Raw genomic sequence first — 25844 nt, forward strand, 5'->3', positions numbered from 1 at the left:
ACTTTATCCACTTTTTCATGTTTCAAATACACATAGGTGGCACAGTTCTGTATATCTGTTGTATATGGTTGTACATTACAGTTTATGGTTTTAACTACAGAATAAAAAGATCTGTGATTAGTTTTTTTTTAATCATGTTTTATTTCATCAGTTGAAGAAAACTGCTGACGTTGGTGACAATCAAAATTAATCAGTTGAAATCAATGATATATGTAGATTCTTTATATATTTCTGCAAAGTCCTTCTGAAACAAGAGGTACTGTGAGCAATGCTCACTAAGAATACCCCCCGCTTACCCCAATCTCCTAAAGGGCGTTGGTAATAGGTATAAACTACCTCTTTTCTGAGTGTAAAAAACAAATGGCATGACAAACCGAACCATATTGCTACTTCGATGTCCAGTGTGCTTGACCTTTGACCTTTTGATCCCAAAATCGATAGGGAACATCTTCATCCCATGGGTAGTCCATATGTATGATATGGTGACGGTAGGTGGAAAGGATAACGCTTTAGAGCCCGGAAACCATATTGCTACTTCAATGTCCACTGTGCTTGACCTTTAACCTTTTGACCCCAAAATCAATAGGGAACATCTTCATCCCATGGGTAGTCCATATGTATGATATGGTGACGGTAGGTGGAAAGGATAATGCTTTAGAGCCCGGAAACCATTGCGTCTACAGACGGACGGACAGACAGACGGACAACCCGATTCCAGTATCCCCCCCCCCAACTTGTTGCGGGGGGTATAAAAAGTAAAACTAAAGGAACATTCTCATAAATGCAACTTCTTTAAACAGAGCTAAACAAGTGATCATGACAAAAACTAACTTAAATTTTATACATCATGTTTCAATGTCATTATAATATCTAACATGGCCTTGCTGTTCTGCAGGTAAAGTAAATAGAAATTGGGTAAAATCTCCAAGCATCTGTAATAAAACAAGAGGCCCATGGGCCACAATGTTCATCTGAATCACTATGACCCTGCTGTTCTTCATCAGCATATTTCCCCCCTATTTATTCCTTTGAAAAAATTTGATCACCTATTATCGGCCCATCCTACCCAATGGAGTTCATCGTTTGACCCATACACGCTAAACATAGACCTAAATTGGTTCAGCTGTTTCAGAGAAGAAACTGATAATGTTCAAAACTCTAGTACCAGGGATGACAATGGACAAAACCAGACAGCAAAACAAAATCCTAATTGACTCAGGTGACTAAGGTAAAGAATGTTTGCATCTGGAAAACAAGAGGCCCATGGGCCACATCGCTCACCTAAGTCACCTTGGTCCATATCAGAAGACTTTCCATGTATATTTGCATGTAAAACCGTAGTCCCCATTATGGCCCCAACCTACCCCTGGAGGCCATGGTTTTTGCAAACTTGAATCTACACTATGTCAGAAAGCTTTCATGTTAATTTGAACTTCTTTGGCCCAATGGTTCTTGAGAATAAGATTTTTCCTATATATTTGTATGTAAAACTTTGATCCCCCCTTGTGGCCCCATCCTACCCCCAGGGGCCATGATTTGAACAAACTTGAATCTGCACTATGTCAGAAAGCTTTCATGTAAATATCAGCTTTTCTGGCTCAGTGGTTCTTGAGAAAAAGATTTTTCCTATATATTTGTATGTAAAACTTTGATCCCCTATTGTGGCCCCATCCGACCCCCCTGTGGCCAGGATTTTAACAATTTAGAATCTGCACTACATCAGGAAGCTTTCATATAAACCTCAGCTTTTCTGGCTCAGTGGTTCTTGAAAAGAAGATTTTTTAATGACCCTACTCTATTTTAACCTTTTCTTGATTATCTCCCCTTGGAAGGTGGCCTGTCCCTTTATTATAAGAATTTAGAATTCCCTTTACCTAAGGATGAGTTGTGCCAACTTTAGTTGAAATTGACCTGGTGGTTTTTGAGAAGAAGTCAAAAATGTTAAAAGTTTACAGAAGGACAGACTACGGGTGATCAGAAAAGCTCACTTGAGCTTTTAGCTCAGGTGAGCTAAAAATCAACATTTATCAAATCCTGATGACTCTTTAATCGCCCTGCTCATCAGGGAAGACAGACTTTCTGGATCATTAATCCCTCTTGGCAAGGATAATGAAAGTGCACATGTAGATGAAAAGGGTAAGCGGGTTTCACCTTCCTCGTTTGTGAAGAACTGAATACAAATTTTCGTTGGAAATCCGCTGACTGGGATTTCGTCAGCCCCTGTGATAAAAATTAGCAGTTCTTCAAAGGTTATAGGGGCTCTTTGATCTGGAAATGAATAAAAAAATCGTGTCAGAAAAATTTTAGAATGAGTCATGCATTACTGATCTTGCATTTTCAGAGACAGAGCTAATTATTATAATATTGCGAAATTTCAAAACACACAATCTGGATTCATTCGACCCTATCACAACCAAAATATTGTTCATTTGAAACTCACTATGAATATCTTGCATCAAAATTTCCCATGAATATATAGTGTCTTCTTCTTGGATTCTCTTGTTGCTTCCTTCTGGACTCCTGAGAAATTCACACATTTCTGAGAATCTTTCTCTGGAAAGTGGCTCTTGTTTGTGGCAGAACAATGGCATCCATGTATTGGGACTTTTCTTTATCTCTTGCCACAGTCCACAAACCACATCTAGGCCCTCCTGAAATTGGGAGATTTCAGCTGATGTTCTACAAGGCAAATACAAAATGCAGCAAGGATGTAATTTTGTGCCCAACAGTGATTAAAGCTTATGAGGACACGGGACCCTATATATTTTTTGTCATTTTTTATCAACACTTGGAATGAACTTTGAAATGTTTGCGGTCATTTGTTTAAAATCGATATAGTTAATTAGTGAGAGGGCCAAAGGTTAACATTGAGGTATATGGGAAATGAATTGGTACTCTTTTCCCTATAGAGGCCTCATCAGGTAACTTTTCAATCCGGAAATAATGCTTATTTCACTTTATTTGAAACCAGAATCACGTTTTTAATACATTTTTATGAAAATTGGATTACACAAGAGCCAATGGGATTGAGATCACAAAATTTCAGTTTTTTGAGGTTCTATAACGATAAATTAGTATGGGGTTCTGAAAATATCCCAGTAAAGGGGGAGGGTAATACCAGAGAAATACCAGGTGCCGCGCATAAAATACAGAGATGCCTCACCAGGTGTTAGCATCTTACATATCAACAATTTCTGTCATTAAAGGCTGTGTATCGGCCTGGAGATCCTGCTTTGTCTCGGAGGCAGATTTCTACGGAAGGGGGTGGGGTACAAGTTTTATCATATAATCTAATCTGCAGGAAACCAGGTAATAGCCATTTTATTTATTGGGTACCTATATAGTTTCATAATATAGTAAAAGTATGCAGAATTCTCCATTTACTACTTAATATAAGAGTATATTTCAGCAATTTTTGTGGAATTTTCAGGAAATTTGGGGTCATTCTCAAATTCCGGGTAGAATCCACCCGGATGAAGATATGAACAAAATTTTATCTTAAAATGATTGTATATTCCATAACAAACAAATCACATGCGATTTACAGGTATAATATTTATTACAGTCGTCAGCTAGATGGCGAACTTGGCACAGGTGTCAGAATCATTCATTCCCTGTAACGGCACTGTCAGCAGACGGTGCACTTGTTAAGGGGGTTCACAGTACCCTTCACATTGAAGTTACAGAACTAAATTTTCATCCATATACACTTCAGTATGTAAAGTCTTTGAAAATAACAAATTTGCCTAATTTTAAGGTCGTTAACATTATGAGTATACTTCATAGACAATCCCGTAATTAAAATAATTAGATTGTTTAGAAAGTATAATTAACGTTTTTAAATTCCAGACAAGCTTTCTCATAGCTTCAAACATTTATTTTTGCTTGGTTTGAGAGAAGAAAAAACATTGCAGCTTATATGACGTCACAATTTGTAACTGTTTACTCCAAGCGCGTTATATTTCCCGCGTTAAATGAAGAGCCAGTTCTTAGTTTTATTAGCCGTAAAAAAAGTGGATTTACATGTGGAATAACATTGCTTATTTTGAGACGTTAACAGAGGTGTAAGTGAGAGCAAGGAACGACAACTCTGGGTAGAGATTGTATTTTTTAAAAATAGCATCAAACGAATACATTTCGTTTTATGCTTGTGTGGAAATTCCCGTTCTATAAATAGCGCTATTCCTGAGCAATCCACTCGGAACATGAGGTGGAGATCTATCTCCCCTAAAATCCACCACTGGTATATTTCATGGATTGTAGATATAAATACATGTATATCTTATGAATTTTTGTTTATCTGAATTTCAGCTGAATTGATAGAACGTGTTATGAAATATTGACTAGTCCATTTTAGTGTGCATAATCTACATGTTTTGTGTGACAATGACTACAATGTTAATTTGTTAATCTTTTAGATATAAAGGGCAAACAACACAGCTGGATAAAGCATCCCAAGTCTGCACCTTGTAAAGCTATGACAATGAGAGAAATGTGTAACAGGAAAGGGAGAAAATGCAACGGACCAGACCGGGATTCGAACCCGGGCCCCCTGAATATCTAGTCAGGTGCTCTACCAACTGAGCTAACTGGCCACCTGTGATCGAACCCGGCCGACCGCTACATTCCTCCCTCCTTAAATGTCTTCACACCCTGAAGACATCAACCCAGGATCTTTATCCCCTGGCAGGCATTTTCACCTGTCAGTTCCAGGGGCTGGTCACGGTTAACCAAATGTAACAGGAAAGGGAGAAAATGCAATGGACCAGACCGGGATTCGAACCCGGGACCCCTGAATCTCTAGTCAGGTGCTCTACCAACTGAGCTAACTGGCCACCTGTGATCGAACCCGGCCGACCGCTACAAATGTATCCACCCAGGCAATCAGAATATAGGTAACTCACCAGAGCTCTTTATGCAATATATGCTCGTCAAGCTATCAATATTAAATGATATTCATTCTGTAATGAATACTTCACTTGTATACATGTAAATTCAGGTGATCCCAAAATATAAAGGTTCACCAAAAATGAATGCATCTCCAGACAATATAGAAATTTTAAAAATGTCCTTTCTCTGCAACAGCAAAGGATGCCTGTGCAAACATATTGAGATTTTTTACTAGATAAATGCAGATATCATTATAAAGTTTTTTCTTTACAAATTCTATCAGACAGCGGTACAAGTAAATGAATTTTATTATGCTATAAGAAAATGTTGAATGTCCAAATAAGAATGATCTAGCATTGGTATTTTTATGAAAGAATATATAGACATAGTGGATGTCAGTGTTTTTTAATATTTTTTTTTTTTTGGTAAAATTTTCAGAGTGCAACCCGGAAGGTGCGCTGCAGCTCAAAGAGAGCCATGGTTATTGGCATCAAGTTCTCCATCAGCTTTACCTCACAGGCACCACTTGTGATTTCTTAGTTTGAACACCAATGAACATGGAAGTGATTCTCATCCTTCGAGATGAATTATGGGAATTTCAATTATACTTGGCATACACGATTGAGCCTTTGTGCCCTCTCTGCAATAACCAACTAGACAGACTTGTGAAAATTCAAATGTCTTCCATTAGTTTTATTTTGTTTTTGCTACAAATGACCAGTGTAAAGATGTGCATGAATCACCATTGTAACAATTTCTTTGACTTAAGTAGCAAATTGTTCACTTTGTCATTTACTTGAATGCATTTAATACAACTTGACAATGCAGAATAATATGAGTAAGAAGTTGTACATTTATAGTATCTAAGTCCAAAGGTAAGATTTAATAAATTGTGGAATTCATATCAGCTATTTCCTTCAGTAGAGGATTTGCAAATGTACAAGAGTCACACAGAGTTGAAAATCTTAGTGGACAGATATATATGTCTGTATTGTGAAGGTATATGATTTAGAATATGGATGTTTTTAATTATTCAATTGCACACTCCACATGAATTTGACTCTTCCTTGTCTTGTAACAGCTGTGCTTCATCCTTTCTGAAATGAGATTTTGATGAAAGAAAAGGTGATATGTTCAATGTCACTCCTGATTAAAGTTTATCAAATATATCAAATCCTTTATTGGCAAGAATCATATATCATCTGGCTTTAACATCTCCAATACACCTCAGTGATCAACAATGTCACCATCAGAGGTGGATCCAGGATAGAATTCAGAACAATTGTGCTACACAAGTGACAGCCTTTGCTGTGTGACAAATTTTGCACAATGTAGTTGCTGTCAGATAATGACTAGTTATTCATTTTTAAAGTTAAATCCAGTGTTATGTTTGTTGTATCCATTGCGATTCTTTCAGAGCTAAATTCGGCATTGAGCCCTCTGGCCTGCTAAATGTAGATCCATTAGATTTTGGTGCAACTTCATAAGAGTCATGAGAAATTGATCACTGGTATGAACCCTTGTACCGCCCATCCTGGAAGTTGTTAAAATGGGCCCATTCTCTTCACAGCCACCAACACATTGATACTTCTGAAGGAAATGATGTATATAACAACATCTGTAACAAGCATAGGCATCAACTGAATATCATTAAAAGTATTGCAGGGGTGGATCAAGAAAATTTGCAAAGGAAGGGGGGGGGGGGGGCAAGTGTAATTTATACTATCCCCCTAAAAGAGGTATGTGTGCAAATTAACACCACGACCCCCCTCTTGTCCCACCACTGCATTATTAAACAGTAAATAAACATCTTGTATCAAAATTTTCATTTTCAAGAAGAATTCAAATGCCACAATCTAAATTGAATTAATTTAAGATCTGAATGTATGGATGAATGTTTACTATTTCTTTGTTGCCACAAGAGACATAGTGTTTTACAAACACATATACAGAAATGAAGTACATGTGTATTAAAAACTTTTTCTAGGTCCTGTATTATGTAAATATTGTAAAAACATGTTATTTCAGTGATCTTCAATCCCAATTGTCTTTGAAATTTTTTTGTTTCCAAATTGGTAGCATTTTCCGTGAGGGTCACAATAAAAACATAAGCAATATCATTATCAATTAAAACAATGAAAATGAAAAACTGCATTGCCTTGTAAATGTGCCCCCCCCCCCCCCCCCCCCCCCCCCCCCCCCCCCCCCCCCCCCAGCTATCAGCATCCTATAAAAATGTGTCATTACAAGTTCATATAATTAATTATTAGAGGGCGAAGCCCTCTCACGGCCCAAAGGGCCGTGAGAGCGGAGCTCTCCCTATAGGTAACACATATATACATGTTTAAAAGGAAAATATAGGAAAATAATGAAAAATTAAACCATACCTATGGAACTTGAAAAGTTTGGTACCAATGGCGTCGATTCGAATATTAGCGCGTGGACATGTATTCCTCCATTTTGAATCTCGTCTACCCTAGTTCACGTCGTTCTGAGATGTTACACATAAAATCCGTAAAAGCATGTAAATCTTATTTTCTTAATCATATATAATCACTCCACGATTAACGCCATGTTTTTTGTTGTGGTTCAAACGCTTTGTTTGTAAATTTGCTAAATAACGACGCTGAATATGACGTCACAATGTACTGTTTACATCAATTGCGTTATATTTCCCGCGTTCAATATACAGGTGGATCAAATGTCCAAAAATTAGGATGCTTTGATACAGCTCCGTCCGCGTGCTAACTTCGGGTTGTTTTTGTCCTGTTTTGGATATAGATACTAATGTCAAAACTTTTTTGCTTCGCCCTCAAACACGGTCACGCCGTAAAACATATTAATCAGGGAGATTGACTGACGTCATCAGCAAACGGGCTTCGCCCTCTATTAAACATGTATATATATACGTGTTACAATCTAATTAAAATTAGATCTTTGATCCGCTCATGCAATCGCTACACATTTAGCATGTAGCGATTGCATGAGCGGATCAAAGATCTAATTTTAATTAGATTGATACGTGTTAGCTCCGCTCTCACGGCCCTTCGAGGGCTTCGGTCTCTAATATTATCGTCTTTAATTTAATCGGGCGTGGTATACCTTATACGTCATCTAAGCAATGGCGTCCGGATGTATCAGATTTCTCGATGAATTGCCAATTCAATTGGCAGTATAACGGTAACGGTACCAATTTACTTTACAATTTTTTAATATGTATACGGTGTGACCGTTGGACCGAGCGAAGAATGTAATGGTCATTGGAGTGTCCGAAGTGGTAATCATAATTCTGTTAAGTACGGTAGATTATGATTCATTTAAAAATATATATTTTGAATGAAATTTTCATTGCGCTAAACAAGCAGTAACATCTCAGTATTAAAGGGGTTTATATGGGGACAACAGTTTTACGGGATCCGCCTATTCATTGAACGCGGGAAATAAAACGCAAGGCGACGTAAACAGTGCATCGTGACGTCACATTTAGCCTCGACCTTTTTTTCTCGTTTTCAAAGCAAGCAATTATAAACAACAATAATACATTCCGTATGCAATGAAAAGGCGGTTAAAACTAAACAAAATTAACCAATGGATTCAAAATTGTAAAAAAAAAAAAAAAAGTAACCATAATTTTATCGTATATTCTTACAATCGGAACTCCTCGAATGTCTCGCGCACTCAACATAGATCTTGGATGTAATACGATGGCATCCATGAGCGAATTTGATGCATTGTCAATTGTGACGTCACAGCAATGCATCAGATTCGCTCATGGATGCCATCGTATTACATCCGAGATTTATGTTGAGTGCGCGAGACATTCGAGGAGTTCCGATTGTATATTCTTATTCAAAGAAACTCATGAATTCGTTCATCTATTTAGTCGTATTACGATTTTATATGTATTTATTTGCTAAAACCTGTTACAATGATAATTATACTATTCACTTTGAACAAACTGAGTGTTTGAATTACAAATTGCACGTCAGAGTCTTCTATTATTGACATTCAAAATAAAACCCGAATAACTGTTGAAGCAGGTAATGAAAAAATAAATGGCGGCGCCCATATGGATCATGAAAATTTCAGTGAACATATATAGAGATTATCTCTTTTTCTTTTGCTGATTTTGACTTTTTTCTTTTACATACGTGTTGCCTTTAGAGCCTTGCTTCGCGGACGGGCCTTTGGCCCGTGCGAGCTTCGCTCGATATTATAACCATTTAATATGTTGACGGTGCTATCGTTTGAGCGAGTGCAGCTTCATGTAGGTACATATTTTGTAATGTTCATGCTTTCATCCAATATATATATGCCAAATACTCATAGCATGAATTTTTTCTCAGGGTTTTATATAAAAAAAACGGCATAATCACGTTATTTGATTCGCGAATCAAATAATTTTGACGTTGTAGACGTTAACGTCAACTCTCCTCCTGCATGTTAAACACGCTGTTTTGAGATTTTTATTTGAATTAAATAATGTGAATATGAATTAATATTTTTATCCGTATAATGTATAATTATAAAATTTATAATTATTCAGCCTGTGGGCTAACTTCTTACTAACAGGGTTGGCAAAAAAAGTGGTCAATATGAGTATTGACCGGGCCGGTGGTCAATACTGGTTAAAACCGGTCAATACTGGTTAATACTGGTCGATTGAAAAATATTTGGTCATTATAGTCTGTGTTATATATTTTAAATGTTTAAGTGACCATTATGGTACTTCATAACATGCACTATCAGTTTATAATATACTTATAAGTCAAAATATTGAATAAATGTGTACAAGTGACCCTGTTGAATTGGGGAAGATGTAAGCTTCTGTTAAAATTCCTTAGTTTAACAAGAACTACCTATAAGTATTGTTTCATCAATCTTCATTTTAACTGTTGAATAAACATTGTTTCTTATCGATAGGGAATCGACAGTGATTTTTATTATGCAATTGTAATTATGTAGATTGCGATAACTGTGTGGCAGCAGGCCTAGGTTCATTAGGTGCTATATTGTTTACATTGCATTGTTGTGTGTATTGCGTGCTAGGCAGTTAGGTGGGTAGATATGGAACGGAAACAGTGGTCGTTTGGTCGAGGTAGTGGGAGTCCCAGGTTGTTGAGTGGCATGGGGGACCAGGGGGCTAGGCCGGGTGGCACAGCAGGGGCCCAGGGGCAGCGTGCAGACAACGTGGGGGGCTCGGAACCTGACAGGGTGGATCAGCTGTTTGGTTTTATCACACCTTTTAGACCGCCAGTGTACAGTACCCCGGAGGTACGTGGGGGTAGGGATACTACATTACTGGGAGAAGTTGATATGTCCTTGACCCAGGAGTGTACTAGGGATCCCGCAAGGGGCGATAGCAGCAATGTTGGAGGTAGACAAAGGTCAGGGTATGCACCAGCAGGGCTCACACTGGACCAAAATTTTGTGCCGCAACCTGGCGCACATGCATCGACTCAAACACGTTTACTGTAGATCTATATTTCATGTACATTATTCAAGAGGCATATACAACATATCATATCTCTGATTATTCTTACACGATGTATACAACATGGCTTTGTTTAGCTTTATATCACAAATCACTATTGTTATGATATTGTGAAAATTGATTGTATTTCAGCAGATTGCTTTTTAGTCAGTCTGATGACATTGCAGCACAGTTATGGTTTTATATTTAAATATTGTTTTTGGCTAAGTTTACTCAATTCTATTTCATACCAGAAAAAATTAGGAGTATTACTATTTCATAGCCTATAAACTGGCTATATTTAAATAAAGACAAGAAATGAGTTTCTAAATGTTTATTAATCATTTTAGTAGTGTAAATGACATATAATACTCATTAAATTTGCAGTCTAGAAAAAGTCACTGATGACAAAGTTACTGAAAATTAATTACTGTAATACATAACACATGATCATCGTTTCACATCACATTTTTCAAAGAATTCACTGAAGAATCTTGAAATCCAGAATGACAAGGTGGTCCTTTAGTGAATCTCATCATGTAGAGGAGAAGGGACTTCATGAAGTCTGAATCAAATTTCAAATGGTTTACTGATGTGAAGTCAAAAGATGACAGCATAGCAATTTCAGAAGAACCTACAATTTTGCGTTTCCTCATGGCCATTTTCTAAATAGATCAAACCAAAGACCTAAAGAATAATGCAATTTCCCAACATTCCTCTATTTATACACTAGACTACCGTCAAATGGATTAAAAAATGTAGCTGAACATTCTAGTTTAACTTTGTAGATGAAATCGCTTTTGTACTGTATTTTATATATTTTTATTGACACAGAAGTATCTTTCATTGACTAGCTTGTGTGCACAATCACACGCTTTTTATTCCATCCAGTACAAAACAGGCTAACTTCCGCCTGAGGTAGCTTATGGAATAGAAATATGTGTTGAGGATGCTTTTACTGTATGTTTTAAGACTACCAAGGACTCTACTATCCAATGGTTACAATATAGATTACTTCATAGAATTCTGCCTGTCAATTATCTTAAAAAAAATCAATGTTGTGTCTTTTGATTGTTGTACCTTTTGTAATGATGAAGTTTAGACAATTCAACATGTTTTCATTGCCTGTGAAAAAGTATCTATATTATGGAGCAATCTGAGCATGCACATTTATAAAACAACTTCCAAAAGAATAGGTTTTAATGTACTTAATATTTTATTAGGTGAACTCCCATTGTCGAAAGGCAACAGAATTGTAAACTTCCTTATCCTTTATACAAAACAATATATTTTTTCTTGTTTGAAAAAAACCAAATTGCCAAGATTCTTGGAATTATTGTTCTATCTATACAACAAATACAAGGTTGAAAAACGTATTGCGTATCAGAATTTAGAAATACAAAAATTTGAAAATACCTGGCATATGTATGGAAAACACTTTTTGACAACATAAAAAAATCATAATTTTGCTATTTCAAGCAATGTTTTTTTCCCTACTTTTGAAGCCACATGTACTTTTATCTATTTACTCGAGCTCTGTATTGTTATCATTTTTCTCTTACAATTATATTAAAAATGCAAGCACTTACCAACAAATGTATGAGTGTGAGTATGAAAGTGTGTGAAAGTGGTTAGAAAAAAATGGCAAATGTTCTTCTGTCTTGTGTCAATATTTGTGAAATAAAAAATTAATAAATAAAAAAAAACAAAAAAAAAACTTCCGCCTGAGTTCGCTTGCTCACAAACCAAACTCTTCCAGTTAGGCATTATGGGATAGCGATTTCTTAGGCCGTGTATACTGTGTGATGTCACTGTAGAATGACGAAAAAACATAACGTCAAACGTAAACATTTCAAAACAAGAACGTAAACATCAAATTCATTACTTTACACTCTAATTTGAACAGAGTCTTCCTACTTTTTAATGATCTTTTGATCATTTTATGTTTAAACTAAAATCCATACTTTTATATGAATGCTTTTAATGTCAATATCTTCAAACTTTTAACAACGAACTACTTCTTTAGTGTTATTTGACCGCGTGATAATCACGTACTCACAATATACAAATCTGTATATTGTACTGCGTCACATAGGAGAGGTCTGTACGTAGGTGACGTAATGAGGCCTCGACGGGGAGTTTGCAAAACAGGTAGCTCCCCAGTAATGACTCGGGGTATCTCCCCAGTAGATTCTTTATTACGATATGTACTGTAGGCAACTCGCACGTGCAAAGTTCAATTCATTCACACCTACCTGCACATAGAGGATCAACCCTTTGTTTTAAATTGTGTAAACTGCTAAATAAACAAGACGCCCCTAAGTCTTATTGTTCCCATGCGATAGGGTATCCACATTCTGCACAGGTAAAACAGCCCTGAGGCTGTTTGGATGCCAACAGCTGAAATTCAAAATGGCGCTGCGAATTCTAAAATACGAAATGTCTGTGTCGCATTTCCCGAATTTCTGTCGCATTTTTTCCTGAAAAATCTCAAAATGTGACAAATGCGATGGGCAGAATGAGCCCTGGCACCAGGGGACGAGGGGTTCTGGCTAGTAGGGTAGATTCCCTGGAGTCTAGGTTGACACAGTTGCTGGAAGGGTTGTCGGGTTCCTTAGGGAGTAGGCACTCCCAGAGACCAGTTCCCAGAGAGGACCACAGTAGTGGGGGATCCCCCGTTGGGAACTCAGCTGCACAACCTATTCAAGCTGGTGACAGTGGGGGTATAGGTATCCCCAGTATGGCAAGCATGCCAAGTGATACCCAGTTTACTTCGTCCTTTGGGGGGACAGCATTGTCCCAGGGTGGTCATTCTGGGCAATCGGGCACAGGTATCTCAATGTACAGTGGAGGCGGTGGTGGTAACCCCAGAGAAGTATCACCCAGGGAGGGTGGTAGTTGGGGAAGTAGGGCCAGCCATACCTCAGATCTCAGTGGTGGTGTAAGGCAGTTACGCCAGAGTAGGAGAATTGCTAAAATCTTTTTTTTGGGGATGGTATCTTCTTACAACCACTGTGGTGCTTATTTGAGGGTTTTGTTGTGATATAAAGTACTATATGACTACATAATGATTTTCCTCCAATTCTTAGCATTTGTACATCATGGATTGTTAATAGCACAATCATCAGTTAGCAATGACTCCTTACATCCATGTTGGATATGTAATTTAAATGGCAGTGGTCATGACTTAGTCAAATTTAGTCACTCTACACAGGCATGATGCATTAAAGTATAAATCCTGCTAAAAGGAGCGTGCATATGCACACTCACACACACGATGTTTGTCATCCTTGATTACTACTATCTTTCTCCTTCAAGATTATCTATTCCAGTTGACAATGAAGTGCGAGTTGACTCTCAGGCCCTTCAGGCCTTTGATTTAAAATCATGAATATAGTAAAAACCGGCCAGGGTCGTCGACTCACTTCAAGACATCCGTGGTATTCGACATATCGGTGTTCGAGATACCAAAGTTTACCTGTATATATTAGATTTCTAATGGGAAAGTGTGTCATATTATACATTATGTATGATCTTGTGACCTTGATCTTACCCAGAACAGCAAGATCATGTTAGTCATATTGGTGTTGAAGCATCCTTGTGTTATGTAAAATCATATTCAGTTATGTTGTAATCCTTTGGGGCTATGTTGGGGGTCACAATATGGAGTCAAAAATTTTCATGGGAATAAATTTTAAGATTCATAAAAATATCTTTTTAAAATCACAACAGCTGAAGAACTGCAGGGCCAAGGTGACTCAGGTGAGCAATGTGGCCCATGGGCCTTTTGTTTGGTACTATTATAATCATTTCTTGTCAATTGTCATTTGAAATTCTCTTTCTTTTATTTTGAAGGTATACTTACCAATACCTAAGGGTATGAATGCCATCATATCTCTATGCCACTTCTGTGAAGTACATGGACCACAGGTTCTCTTCTGTACCCAGCCTCGTCATCCCTTGGAACGAACAACATCAACAGACTCAGATGACACTGTAACTGGTGGGCGATTCGGCCGATCTTCATCCATCACAAATGAGCCTACTACCCCCACCTCAGCCACACCCAAAAATGACTTTTGTGGGGTATTTTATCTTTTTTTTTAGTTTTTGACATGAAAATGAACTACAGTGAAACTTCTCCAAACCGGCCCCTCAGAAAACCAGTCCTCCCTGAATATCGGCCTAATTTTGAAATCTTAACATTTCCGTACAAAGAAATTCTCACAAAACTGGCCACCCTTGAAAACTGGACATTGATAACTTTTTATTGAACATTTCTTAACAAACATGTGTAATTTTCCTTCATAATACCTGCCACTTTTTAAGACCAGTAAATTTTGGGTCAGAGGGTTGTGTCAGGTGTGAAGAATGACCAACCAGCCAGGCGGAAAATTATCCACTAGAGGTGAAAAATACAAGTGGCCTAAAAAATTTCTATGGTTTACCTGTGATGTTAGGGTGTTAGTGCCACCTGGTAAGTGCAAGTGACCCTTCCAAATTCTCTACAAAATGTAATGGTTATTGAACACAGCATCGAACGCCTTATTGTTGCACCATACTATCGTATGGATATAAGCACAGGCACCTGAAGTGTGGATAGATTGTATAGATCTTATGTAGTACATGTACATCCCCCCTCTTCTAGAATGAAATTATTTTGATTCAGAACCAATAATTTATCTAAAATATGTTCGATCACCCTCATAAGTCATTCTGAATAGTCAGTTTCTACCTTCTGTAAGCTTTTGAGATGACCACTTGTGAGATACTAATTAGGGCCCCACATGAAATGCGGGAAGCCCTATAGCATGTATAGTAATCACATTGTCTGTCTGTCCGTCAACACTTTCTTTGTTACACGATAACTCAAACAGTTTTTATTGTACAGTTTTCAAATTTTGTACAGAGATAAGAGGAATGTACATTAAAGGGACTGGTTCACGATTTTTGATAGAAATATTTTTCATTTTTGATGTTAAACATTAGAAATATAACTCATTTAATGTTGACAGCCAAAATTTTGACCTTCTGAATGCAAGAATGAAAGCAATATTTTAGCCTTAAATATGTGTTATGTAAACAAAGACTCGAGTCTTTTTATGTAAACAAACAAACAAGTGAAATATTGATTTTGTAATATAATGCATCTTAATTTTGCATAGTCACAAATTTTAACTTTTAGATGACACATTTCACCCCAAAAATGCTTGAAATATGAAAGATATAATAATACTTAGATCGATATCCATTTCTTTTGAAAAGGACTAAGACCATGTTAACTTTATCAAAATTCGGCCTAACGTCCAAAGTGAATAATTTTTTGTTAGAAATATTCTCTAACATGTTCTTTTCCTATAATGTACTGGTTTTTATATGTAGAGTTCGTGAAAGAACACTATTTTAAGGTTTACATTACTAGTATAAATCCTATAATTTGCTCTACTTTTTAAGATTGCGTCATACAACGTCGCTATATATTATTAGAAGTGGTAACATATTGTAAAACATAATTATGCAATGAGTGGTTTAATATATAATAAGATCTTGAAAAAGAAATTTTCTTTCCCAATACGCAATAAGGTTATTTTACTTATAGCCCGAATGGCACACCATATTTTTCAATCCTTCATTCGGCCATTTTCACACGCCGCGCCGTTAGCCTGTTTGAGCTGTTCGTGGAAGTTGCAGAGGATGTACTCATCGCATTTCAACGTAAGTTTTAGAAATATGAATATACTTCACCTCTACTCGTTAAACTGTATAACCAAATAGGTGTACCAATTGCTCTTAAAAATAATAAACAAGTCGCATGGAACGAATAGTATGGTGCGCCTGTGGTGTGTTGACATAAACTCATAATATTCACGCATTGGGCTGTTGGAAATCCCACAACAAATCTGTTAACTGTTGTCAACATATATTTATTGTTTATCTATTATAATTATATATTGTTAAGATTTAAAATTGTATGTATATCAGCTGATCAGAAAAATCAGCTGTTTCACGATCATGCCATTTTCAATTCCAAGTGCATGACCTTCTCGGGTCTATTTGAATTTTCTTACATGATGTTTGACTCACTTCACACTTTGAACTTTCCATGTATCATTGTATGGTCTAAAAAGTATTTGTATAGGTTAAAGAGACATATAATTGTATATAGATGTATATTTCCATAATGGTATATGTGTCGGGGGTAACATGTATAGACCTGTGGGGGGTTATAGGTTGAATAATTTTCGAATGATTTGGTATTCTAGTATTCTACTATGTTTAAACTTAACTTAGTGATTATTTAGTAATCAAATAAAAGTTCTATGATGAATCGATACATTTCATCAATTTACTGTAAACAAAAACTGTTTCTGTGTTTTGGAATCTGTCTGGTATTAGTGCATAATAGATAACTTCATAAGTCAATAAATATATTCTTGTTGTAGTGATGACATTTGCAAAATCTGTGAGAATAGAAAAAAATGTGTTAGGGTCAACAGAAATTTTTAATTAGGGTAGGTCGGGTAAGTGGAAACCAATTAACATATATATATTTTTTTTGGCCTTACGCGGAAACATGGATTAGAAAAGTCGGAATGATTTTTACATTCAATAATTTTTAAATACTTAAAAGCACCATTAAGCCAGGAAAATCATAAGAACAGTTTGGTTTTATAATTTAAATATGCCTTATTTCAAGATAAATTGTAAACATGTCAAACTTAATTTCAACAATTACACTTACAACTTACATGCCTGCATTGGGATTAGATATAGAATCACTCAGAGAATGTTGAATTTCATGGGTACTACCATGATTTAGGCATATATTTTTTTGTTAGCTTATCTCCTTTATATTATTGAATATTAAATTTTTCCATACATTTACCACAAGAAAGAGTATGAAAGATAAAAATATTTTGTGAATTTGCTGATAATTGTGAAGTAAGATAATATATCAACATTAGCTACAACAAAAATTATTAGATGGGGAATCAAATTCAAATGAAATGTTTGTGTATATAATTATTTATGCAGAAATGTACATGTAGCTAAACTGTCCTCTATTGTTTAGTTGGAGACATGTCAATCTCCCACCGAATACATAAATGTAATTTTTCTGAATTCTATATCAATGAAAATACATGAGGACATGAAACAAAAGTACAACTTTTATATGAATATTATAATACAGGCGTTCGTGTTTGCCCAACTATCTATTTTGTATTGCTTGTAGGAGTTATGAGATTGATCACTGTTTGTTATCTTCACCTTTCATTTATGATATACTGTAGTTTTGATAATGATATAATACTGGAGTAATTTGAATTTCAGGATGATATAATATGTACAGCAAAAATTGATGGCAAGGGTGACATGAATCAGATTGACAAGAATCCATATTCCTACTCCTCAATAATGCTATCATCACTGCCATCAGATTCATCAATGATAGTGGCATCAGTGACACATGAGGATAAGTGTTGGACATCACTGCAGGAATAGCTTCCTTGTTGTGCCTGCCAATAGCAAGGTACCAGATTATACAGCAGTTATGTGGAAACAGATTCCCACAATAGGGGGACCAGATTGACACCTACATTGTACAGTATCAGGCAGTTATATCAAAACTGGAAAAACTGGATCCAAACAAGACTATATTGCTTGGAAGAAACATGTCGACTCTGAAGTTTAACCCTTATTAACCCATGGCACTTCCAGAGACATCCTGATACCATGGTTCTATGTCATTTGAAATATACCTGTGGAGGTTTTTAAAGTGTTTTTTTTGGGGGGGGGTGTTATTAATTGGAAGAATTCATATTTGATGATTCAAATGAAAATCTGCATGTTGAATTATGAATGTCATAATGTACTTTTTGAATGAGTTCAAGAATGGTTGTCCTGATGAAAAGTGTAGAGTCAAAAGTTATCAAATTGTCAAAAACACTGGTCAGGTCTGAATTCATCATCTTGGACACCTTGCAGTTGGAATTATGATCTCTATGAAGAAATGCTGAAAATCTTGCAAAAGAGGAAATGACAAGTTGGGGTCCAAGGCACTTGCATATATGCATGAGAAGGTGTTCTATCCAGGCTTGAGGTCAATTACATAGTACTGTAATGCCTTACATTACCTAGAAAATTTTGCATTACCATTACTCCTATTTTAAAATATAATGTATTACATTACTTGAGAGTGAATTTACATTACACATTTACATAACATACTGTCAGATATTAAAGAAATGGCAGAAAAATTATTTCTGTATTATGATTTTTAATTATACATTAACATAAGTACACAAAATATTCAGCAATGTTAGGAAACATATCTATTAAGTTATTCATTGCATTTGATTGTCATCAATGTTTCAAATGCTTCAGTCAATTACTAATAAAATGAATTATTCTAAATCTTCAAAATATCATCAAATATTTGAAGTAGTGTAAATGTAATGAAAAATAATGTGCAGTACAGTATGCATTACATTACCATTACTTGTAATGCAAAAATGGTCCATTACACCCCCATTACATTGAATTGGCTGTCATTTAATTACCATTACCCCAGCCCTGGTTCTGTCGAGAGGTATTGAAATTGTCTGTAGAGACTTTGTCTCAGGAAGTGGCCGAGATTGGTGGTGACAATTTTGTTGGATGTGAATTTACTGATACACATGTCTACACTTGCTACACAATATAGCATGTGGTGGTTTCAACAAGAAAGTTCTTACTCTTCAGGAAATGACGAATAGCTAATGGATTCACATTTTTTCTGACTTTTCTTCTGTACATTAGATGCATTGGAAAAACTTTCCTTTCCATTATCTTTTGCTGGTTCATACTTTGAAATAAAATCAAGTCCGAAAATAAAGTATTTTGGTTTTTTTTTTTTCAATGAATTTTAAAAAATGTAATCTGTAATCCTTGCATATTTTCTTGGTGTTCTGTGATTACATAGGCCTATTGATTTTTATTTGTATTCAGGTATAATTTCATCTTCAGTGTCTTGGAAGAAATTAATTTTTCAATAACGCCAAGAAAAGTGTAGTTAACAGTATGATTTTAATTTTTAAAAAAATAATATTGACACGGGTAGGAATTGAACCCGGATCTCCCGATTGAAGGACGGGCTCTCTACCACTAAGCCACGACGTCTATGACGTCACTTGCTCAAAAATCCTTCATATATTTACTTGCCCCAGTGAACGTTATACTTTCGATATATCGACAATAGTTTTAGTTATATCAATGCATGTTCTATAAATTCTTTTCATTTTGATCTTAGTAATTCTGTTGGTGTCGTCTAAATAAAAACTTTCTATAGCATTGAAGATCCGATTTGTCGGACAGCAGATTCGTTTGTTTACGCATCAAAATTCTATAGCTTTTAGAATTCCTGCACAAACTTGTGATAAAAACACCACATAGGGGTGTATTCTGCATGGGAATGATGTAGACTCCACATAAGTATATTGTTTTAATTTTTCAAAGCAACATAATTAATAAAATGCCCACAACTCTCACAAAAATAAATAATTCCGGATTGCTCTTGATTTAATTCAAAGTTGATATTCATCAACAGCACACCTTTCGATCCAAAAAATCGTTCGTACAAAATTTATTTGTATTGATAGATTTTGATAGACTACAGTCAGTTTCTGGATCGAAGGTCGTGTTTTATATGAATTATATGACTAAATTTGAAAAAAGTGGAGATTTCTGCAGAAAACCAGACCGATACCGGTTTTGTCTTGTATAGAATTCCACAAGCTGACGTTTTGGCAGGGAAATCTTGGCACGTCGCGATGGTATAAAGATTATATTATCAAATGATAACAATTTTATTTCAATTCATTCTGCTTTATTTTTTAACACACCACAGGGCCGATATAGCTAAACATATGGTCTTAGTCCTTTTGTAAACAATAGCATACCGCAATCTTTGTTTACAAAACAAATAATAAACTCTCTAAAATGAGATTCTGTGATGATGTATAACCTTAATTTTCATGTGAAATCTTTCAAACACATTAGACAATAGATTTTGATCATTAAAAGTGAAAAACAAAATTTTGGGTAAAATCGTGAATCAGTCCCTTTAAGCCCCAATGTTCGCCTCAAAATTAGGGTAAACCTAAAATGAGGTTTTACTTGGTTTAATCATTATGATTATGCACTAGGGCATTGGCCCTGATGATACATATGGAAATTAGTGACGTACAGCTTATTCCACTTATATTGAAGTCACTTATTTTGAAGTAAAACAAAATCCCCAGTCTTAGTCTCTTATTTTCTTTGGATTAAAAGATCTGTTAAATTGAAATCCCTTATATTGAAATATCACTATTTTGAAATCAATTATCAGTCCACTGAGTAGATTATAAGACTCTCTTATGAGTAGCCATGAAATATAAGGTGATTCCACCCGAGGGTTGCAAAAAAGCTGTAAAACCCGAGGCTTTGCCGAGGGTTTTACAGCTTTTTTGCAACCCCGAGGGTGGAATCACCTTAATATTTCATGGCAACTCATAAGAGAGTATTTTTCTCTCATATTTCTAGAAATTTTCCGTTTTCTTTGTGCCTAGCGACGCCATTTTGAGAATTTTCCAATTAATTAATTTTTCGCTGTACATTAAAAATAACACCAGAATCGAATTTTACGACCTTCATTTTGGCAACTACGTTGCTGACAAAAAATCGGCCGACGAGTGTATAAGTGAATTGTATTAGAGTTATTCCTCTTTGAATAATAGCTAGCTCTAGATTGTGTATAAACCCATATGCCTGCGCACACAAAAAATAGCACTTATAATTTTGTTGTTTTATTTATGATATTCCTTAACTATTTTTTACAATTTATGACACCAATAGCTTTAACTTTAACACAGAAGTCGGAAACAAGATAAAAAGTAATTCTGTTCGTAATATGTTTGTGTAAGTACACAATAAAATCAATAATCAGGGTGATGCGTGACGTCACTTGACAGTCCATCAGCGCGAAACATTTTGACAGACCTAATCAGAATCTGAATCCACAACTGCACGCTTTCTTTTTAAAGGAGCATTGATATTGATATTAATTGAGCAGTTATTTAATGACGAGTGTGTGAAGAGAGATTCCAAGTGGTTTTTGTTGGTGGATATGGGCATGGATAGACTTTCGTTTTCCACACGTGCAAGGACTCGAGTCTCATGGACATTGGAGGCACTTGTTTCACCTGAGACACACATAGGGACAGTAGACGTTGGCAGAGTGAATGTGGAGGTAGGCCTAGAACTAGTAGACCGTGCACGTGTGGGCTGGGTTTCTGTGGACTGGCATAATGCACCGGATGACATAGATGTACTCGACAGCATTTTCAATATGAGGAATTTGTGACCGTTGTTGAGTGTGCGGTAATTGTTCAAAGAATGTGTATTTTTGTGTCCGGTCACATACACCTGGAGATTATCAGGGACATTACAATCTGTCATTTTTTGCACAAGCGCTTTGCGGACGCTAGTGTTCGTCAATCTAGGTAAGTTGCAGACTTTTGCCATTTTTTTCATGATGTTGTCAAGTTTATTTTTACCGATGGGTGCTCTTAAAAACCATTTCTCCCTGATTGAAGGGTTTTTATCGTGGGTTACAGCTGCCAGGTAAAAAGGGTCGTCAGGATTACGGAAATCTTCAGGGCGTTTGACTTTATACAGCATGTAAATTTGTACGGGGCATCGTTCTGGCCGTTCAGGTGTGGCATACATTCTAGGGGGACATGGGCGAGTGTTTCGGACATCATCACCGGTTCTCGTTTTAGTGGTACGCTCATGATATTCTAGGTAATCTAGATTTAGGTCGTTGTCGCGCTGCAATACAACATCTCCCCATCGCATGGCCCTATGTTCTGTTGACCCCCCTCTCATTCCGAAATGTAGCGTGTTTAGAAACCACAGAGTGTTTATGACTGAATTTGGATTGGCGGATCCCAGCTGATTCGATGCATATAAAACGTCAATTTCCTGGTCAGTTATTGGATCCGACTTCATGGGTTTGGATCCTTTTCCCTGGGCCTTAAGATCTCGCTGCTTAGCTTTTAATGCATCTCTAGTTTTAGAAAACTCGGGGGTGTTACACACAATGCTGACACCGTATCCCCTCTTACGGAGATGACGATCAAAGCTGCTAATCATAGCACGTAGTGACACTGGTTCGTACTCACTACCATTTTTTGTTCTTACGGATACAGTGAAATTAGATAAATAAGTGTCAAGTTCATTGGGGGGTATTGAATGCATCAAACGATTTTCTCCCTTACTTTGTAGAAATTCCGTCAATAATTTCAAGTGACCGGCAGTTTTCTTCAACGTATTCTTATTCTCATTTGCTTCTATGAAGTCATCAACATTTAGAGGACGAAATCTTGAAGATGCTGCCATGATTGTTGTTTACATAAATTTTTCTTACGTAGATCTATTAAGCAGACGAATTAGAATATTCATCCGCGTTTGTGTATTGATTATTATGTCACGGGATATGTAAGATAAACGTCATGTGATATGAAAGATAGAAATATCTTACATACCTTTCTTTCATAGAATATCTGTATCTTACATACGTAGATATGAGAGAAAATGTATTGTTTTTATAACAGCTATATTGAAGTCACCTGAGATTGTAGTTGTCCAGGTTGGTGGCTTCATTATTACACAGGTAGGTGTCCGTTGATTGGCTTCCCATGTATTACTTTAGATTGTGTGTTTTTATAGGAATAAAATAACAGTGGGGATAATCACTCCTTAACAGCTTGATGACAGGATCATTTGTGAAATTTGACCTCCCCACAAAAAAGGAAAACTTTATCATTGGACACCAAATACAAATTAATAACTGCAAGAGATACAAGAATTTGAAGTCAAAATCTGAAATGACAATTTTGCTTAGGGCTATTCCAGCAAAAAAAATATGGGGGGGAGGGAAGGCACTTTATTTTTAAGACAGCCACCCATACAATTAAATTTTCCTCTGCTACCACCACCCATACAATTAGATTCTCCCCTGCCACCACCACCCACACAATTCAATACTTTCATTTAACGTAACAAATGGATCAACCATTATCCATATGATATTTTAGAACTTAATTCTAGTTTATATTTTTAAAAATGCAAAAAATATAAACAATAAAATGTCTTTCTTTGTTGTTTCATCGGGAGATGAAGGTAGCAATCATTGCAGAAAAATTTTACATATTTTGGTTTCCAATGCAATTTTGGTAGGGAGAAAAAAGGATGATCTCAGCATACGTTTTTTGCTGGAATAGCCCTTAAGTAATTTCAAACACCTTACCCCTCTGAAAATACAGCAGGATATCCCAGGAAGTCCCAAGACAAAATCCCAGGATTTATCAGGATTGTCCTGAAAAGTCCTGCTTGAGCTAGCTTAGACATTTACATATTGTAAATATTATATATTTATTGCGAGTCACTTCTGTTACGTTTTTTTTTTCCATATTAGAACTCCTACACAAGCTGCGAATCTTATGCTTTTTTGCAAAGGTTATTTGCATTTTCATATAAAGAACTGTTTTATAAAATTGAAACAATAGTATGCAGACAAACGGGTGAGTTTCCTTTGCAATATGAATATGAGCTTTTACACAAGGAGTGTAATACACACATGTTGATGAGTACAGTGTTTAATGTACCTGTGTAAAAATTCTTGGAGTTTTTTTTTAGATTTACATATAACAAACAATCACTACAATGCCTAAATGTAAATCCATGCATATATGTTAGTCTAATTTATCATATTCGATTTAGTATATCCTCTTGCACTAACTTTCATGTTAAAATTGAGCTCTTTCCACTTTTGTTGATAACGCAGCATTCGGTTTTAAAGTTATTAATATTGCACATGTATGATGAACATCTTTTTTAAATAACTTCCTAAATTTTGTTTTCAGTTATACATGCAAGGTGAAGATAACGAACAGTGATCAATCTCATAACTGCTACGAGCAATACAAAATAGATAGTTGGGCATGTATTTATTTTATCTGACTTATTTGGATTCACATTCTCTCCAAATTATGCACTGGATTCTGTAGTACAAGTCATACAGATGCATGTTTATGTATATATTTAAATGATTTCTGGTGAGGTGATGAAATGGATGTAAAGTGTTTCATAGACCTGCATTATTGGTGTGTTTTGACATGAATATATGTGGCACTTGTCAGTTAGTGTATGTGGTTATGTGTATTTTTCTTTTTTGTCCAGTTGTTTGTTTGTTCCTTTCTATTATTATTTGACATACATGTACGTATCAAACTATTGATTTGTTTCATTTTAGTTGTATTCTAAAAAATATCTCATACACTATTAAACTGGAACACAACAGTAAGTTAGTTGCGTAATAACAATTGAACACTTTTTACCGAAAACTACCATTACAACTGTTTTCACATTTTCTACCAAAACTTGACAAATTTCCAAAAATATTCTTCTCTAGAACATTACATCTGCATGTAAGAAAAAAAATTGCATAGTCATTTAGAGCATTTCATGATCCAGGATGGGGGCCGAAGCGGAGCGGATCAGAAACCCTTGACTTATTGAAGATGGGTGGGGGCCACCCCTCTGAAAATACAGCAGGATATCCCAGGAAGTCCCAAGACAAAATCCCAGGATTTATCAGGATTGTCCTGAAAAGTCCTGCTTTTTTGAAACTGAGATTAACAAGGAATTAGAGGGACGGTATTGGCAGTGGGACATTTCAGGACTTTTAAGGATAATTTCCCCATTGAAAATACAGCAGGATATCCCAGGAAGTCCCAAGACAAAATCCCAGGATTTATCAGGATTGTCCTGAAAAGTCCTGCTTTTTTGAAACTGAGATTGACAAGGAATTAGAGGGACGGTATTGGCAGTGGGACATTTCAGGACTTTTAAGGATAATTTGAACACTTAAATTTGCCTTTTACCGCTATCACAGTGCATTAAAAATAGTTTTTGCAAGACTAGGTTCATATTAAAATCTCCAAATATTTAGTCTATAACATCTGACGCGGACAACGACAATGTCTTTAAAGACATCATAATGCCACTTGCTTATGCTAGTGAACTTTATTTTTAAAAAAAAATCCAACTGGTTCTGAAATTCTGGTGGTACATTTTTAGAATATTATTAATTCTAACATATATACCAGCCCCAAACATTGCTATAACAAATACAGATGGACAGTCACTTTCGTCTAATAACCCTCAGCGGGGCCCTTGCTGACTGTGTCAGTTTTCTAGTTATATGTAAAGGTGCGCAACAAATCATGTAAACAAACAGTGGGCTACCTGCTTTGTCTAAGACGATTCACAGGGTATAAACCAACTTTGCAGAAGGAATTTCTGCGAATATCTCGTCAGGCTTATGTAGTTCTGCTTATGTCTTTCATCTAAATCCCATGCCATCCATTTTATTTGTCGTATTCTGCCATTTATTTCA

At 36.0% G+C, this 25844-nt stretch overlaps 2 protein-coding genes and 3 long non-coding RNA genes across 11 annotated transcripts in view; 3 read left to right on the top strand and 2 right to left on the bottom strand.

The window, feature by feature from the left end:
* Window positions 1-124: 124 nt before the first annotated feature.
* On the bottom strand, window positions 125-7843 carry LOC125671060 (uncharacterized). The gene is made up of 3 exons (XR_007368484.2): window positions 7278-7843; window positions 2441-2679; window positions 125-2268 (listed from the first exon to the last, which is right to left on the bottom strand). It is a non-coding gene; the product is annotated as an uncharacterized LOC125671060 (long non-coding RNA).
* On the top strand, window positions 4075-6095 carry LOC130054178 (uncharacterized). The gene is made up of 3 exons (XR_008802457.1): window positions 4075-4243; window positions 4419-4895; window positions 5329-6095. It is a non-coding gene; the product is annotated as an uncharacterized LOC130054178 (long non-coding RNA).
* A 77-nt stretch (window positions 7844-7920) lies between the features above and the next one.
* LOC125671010 (folliculin-like) overlaps window positions 7921-25844 on the top strand; it is a 99589-nt gene continuing 81665 nt past the window's right edge. For 5 of the 7 annotated variants that reach the window (XR_007368463.2, XR_007368464.2, XM_048906492.2 and 2 more), the window contains exons 1-2: window positions 8001-8167; window positions 14219-14449. Coding sequence is in view for 5 of the 7 variants with exons in the window: in XM_048906492.2 (XP_048762449.1) it covers window positions 8144-8167; window positions 14219-14449 (255 nt within the window). In the remaining 2 variants the exon portion in view is untranslated. Of the gene's footprint in view, window positions 8168-14218; window positions 14450-25844 lie in introns of all 7 variants that reach the window. The other 2 variants (XM_048906488.2, XM_048906487.2) reach the window with 2 other exon arrangements.
* Window positions 14456-19238, top strand: LOC125671065 (uncharacterized). Its single transcript, XR_007368488.2, has 2 exons — window positions 14456-16078; window positions 17696-19238. It is a non-coding gene; the product is annotated as an uncharacterized LOC125671065 (long non-coding RNA).
* The window catches only part of LOC130054176 (uncharacterized), a 17541-nt gene continuing 10702 nt past the window's right edge, over window positions 19006-25844 (bottom strand). The window contains exons 2-4 of the mRNA XM_056162789.1: window positions 25330-25693; window positions 20875-23697; window positions 19006-20693 (exon numbers count right to left, since the gene is read on the bottom strand). Coding sequence (XP_056018764.1) covers window positions 21383-22783 — 1401 coding nt within the window. The 5' untranslated portion in view covers window positions 22784-23697; window positions 25330-25693 and the 3' untranslated portion in view covers window positions 19006-20693; window positions 20875-21382. The remainder of the gene's footprint in view (window positions 20694-20874; window positions 23698-25329; window positions 25694-25844) is intronic.

This window comes from Ostrea edulis, chromosome 4 (genome assembly GCF_947568905.1).
Source record: "Ostrea edulis chromosome 4, xbOstEdul1.1, whole genome shotgun sequence".
NCBI classification, from domain to species: Eukaryota; Metazoa; Mollusca; class Bivalvia; order Ostreida; family Ostreidae; genus Ostrea; species Ostrea edulis.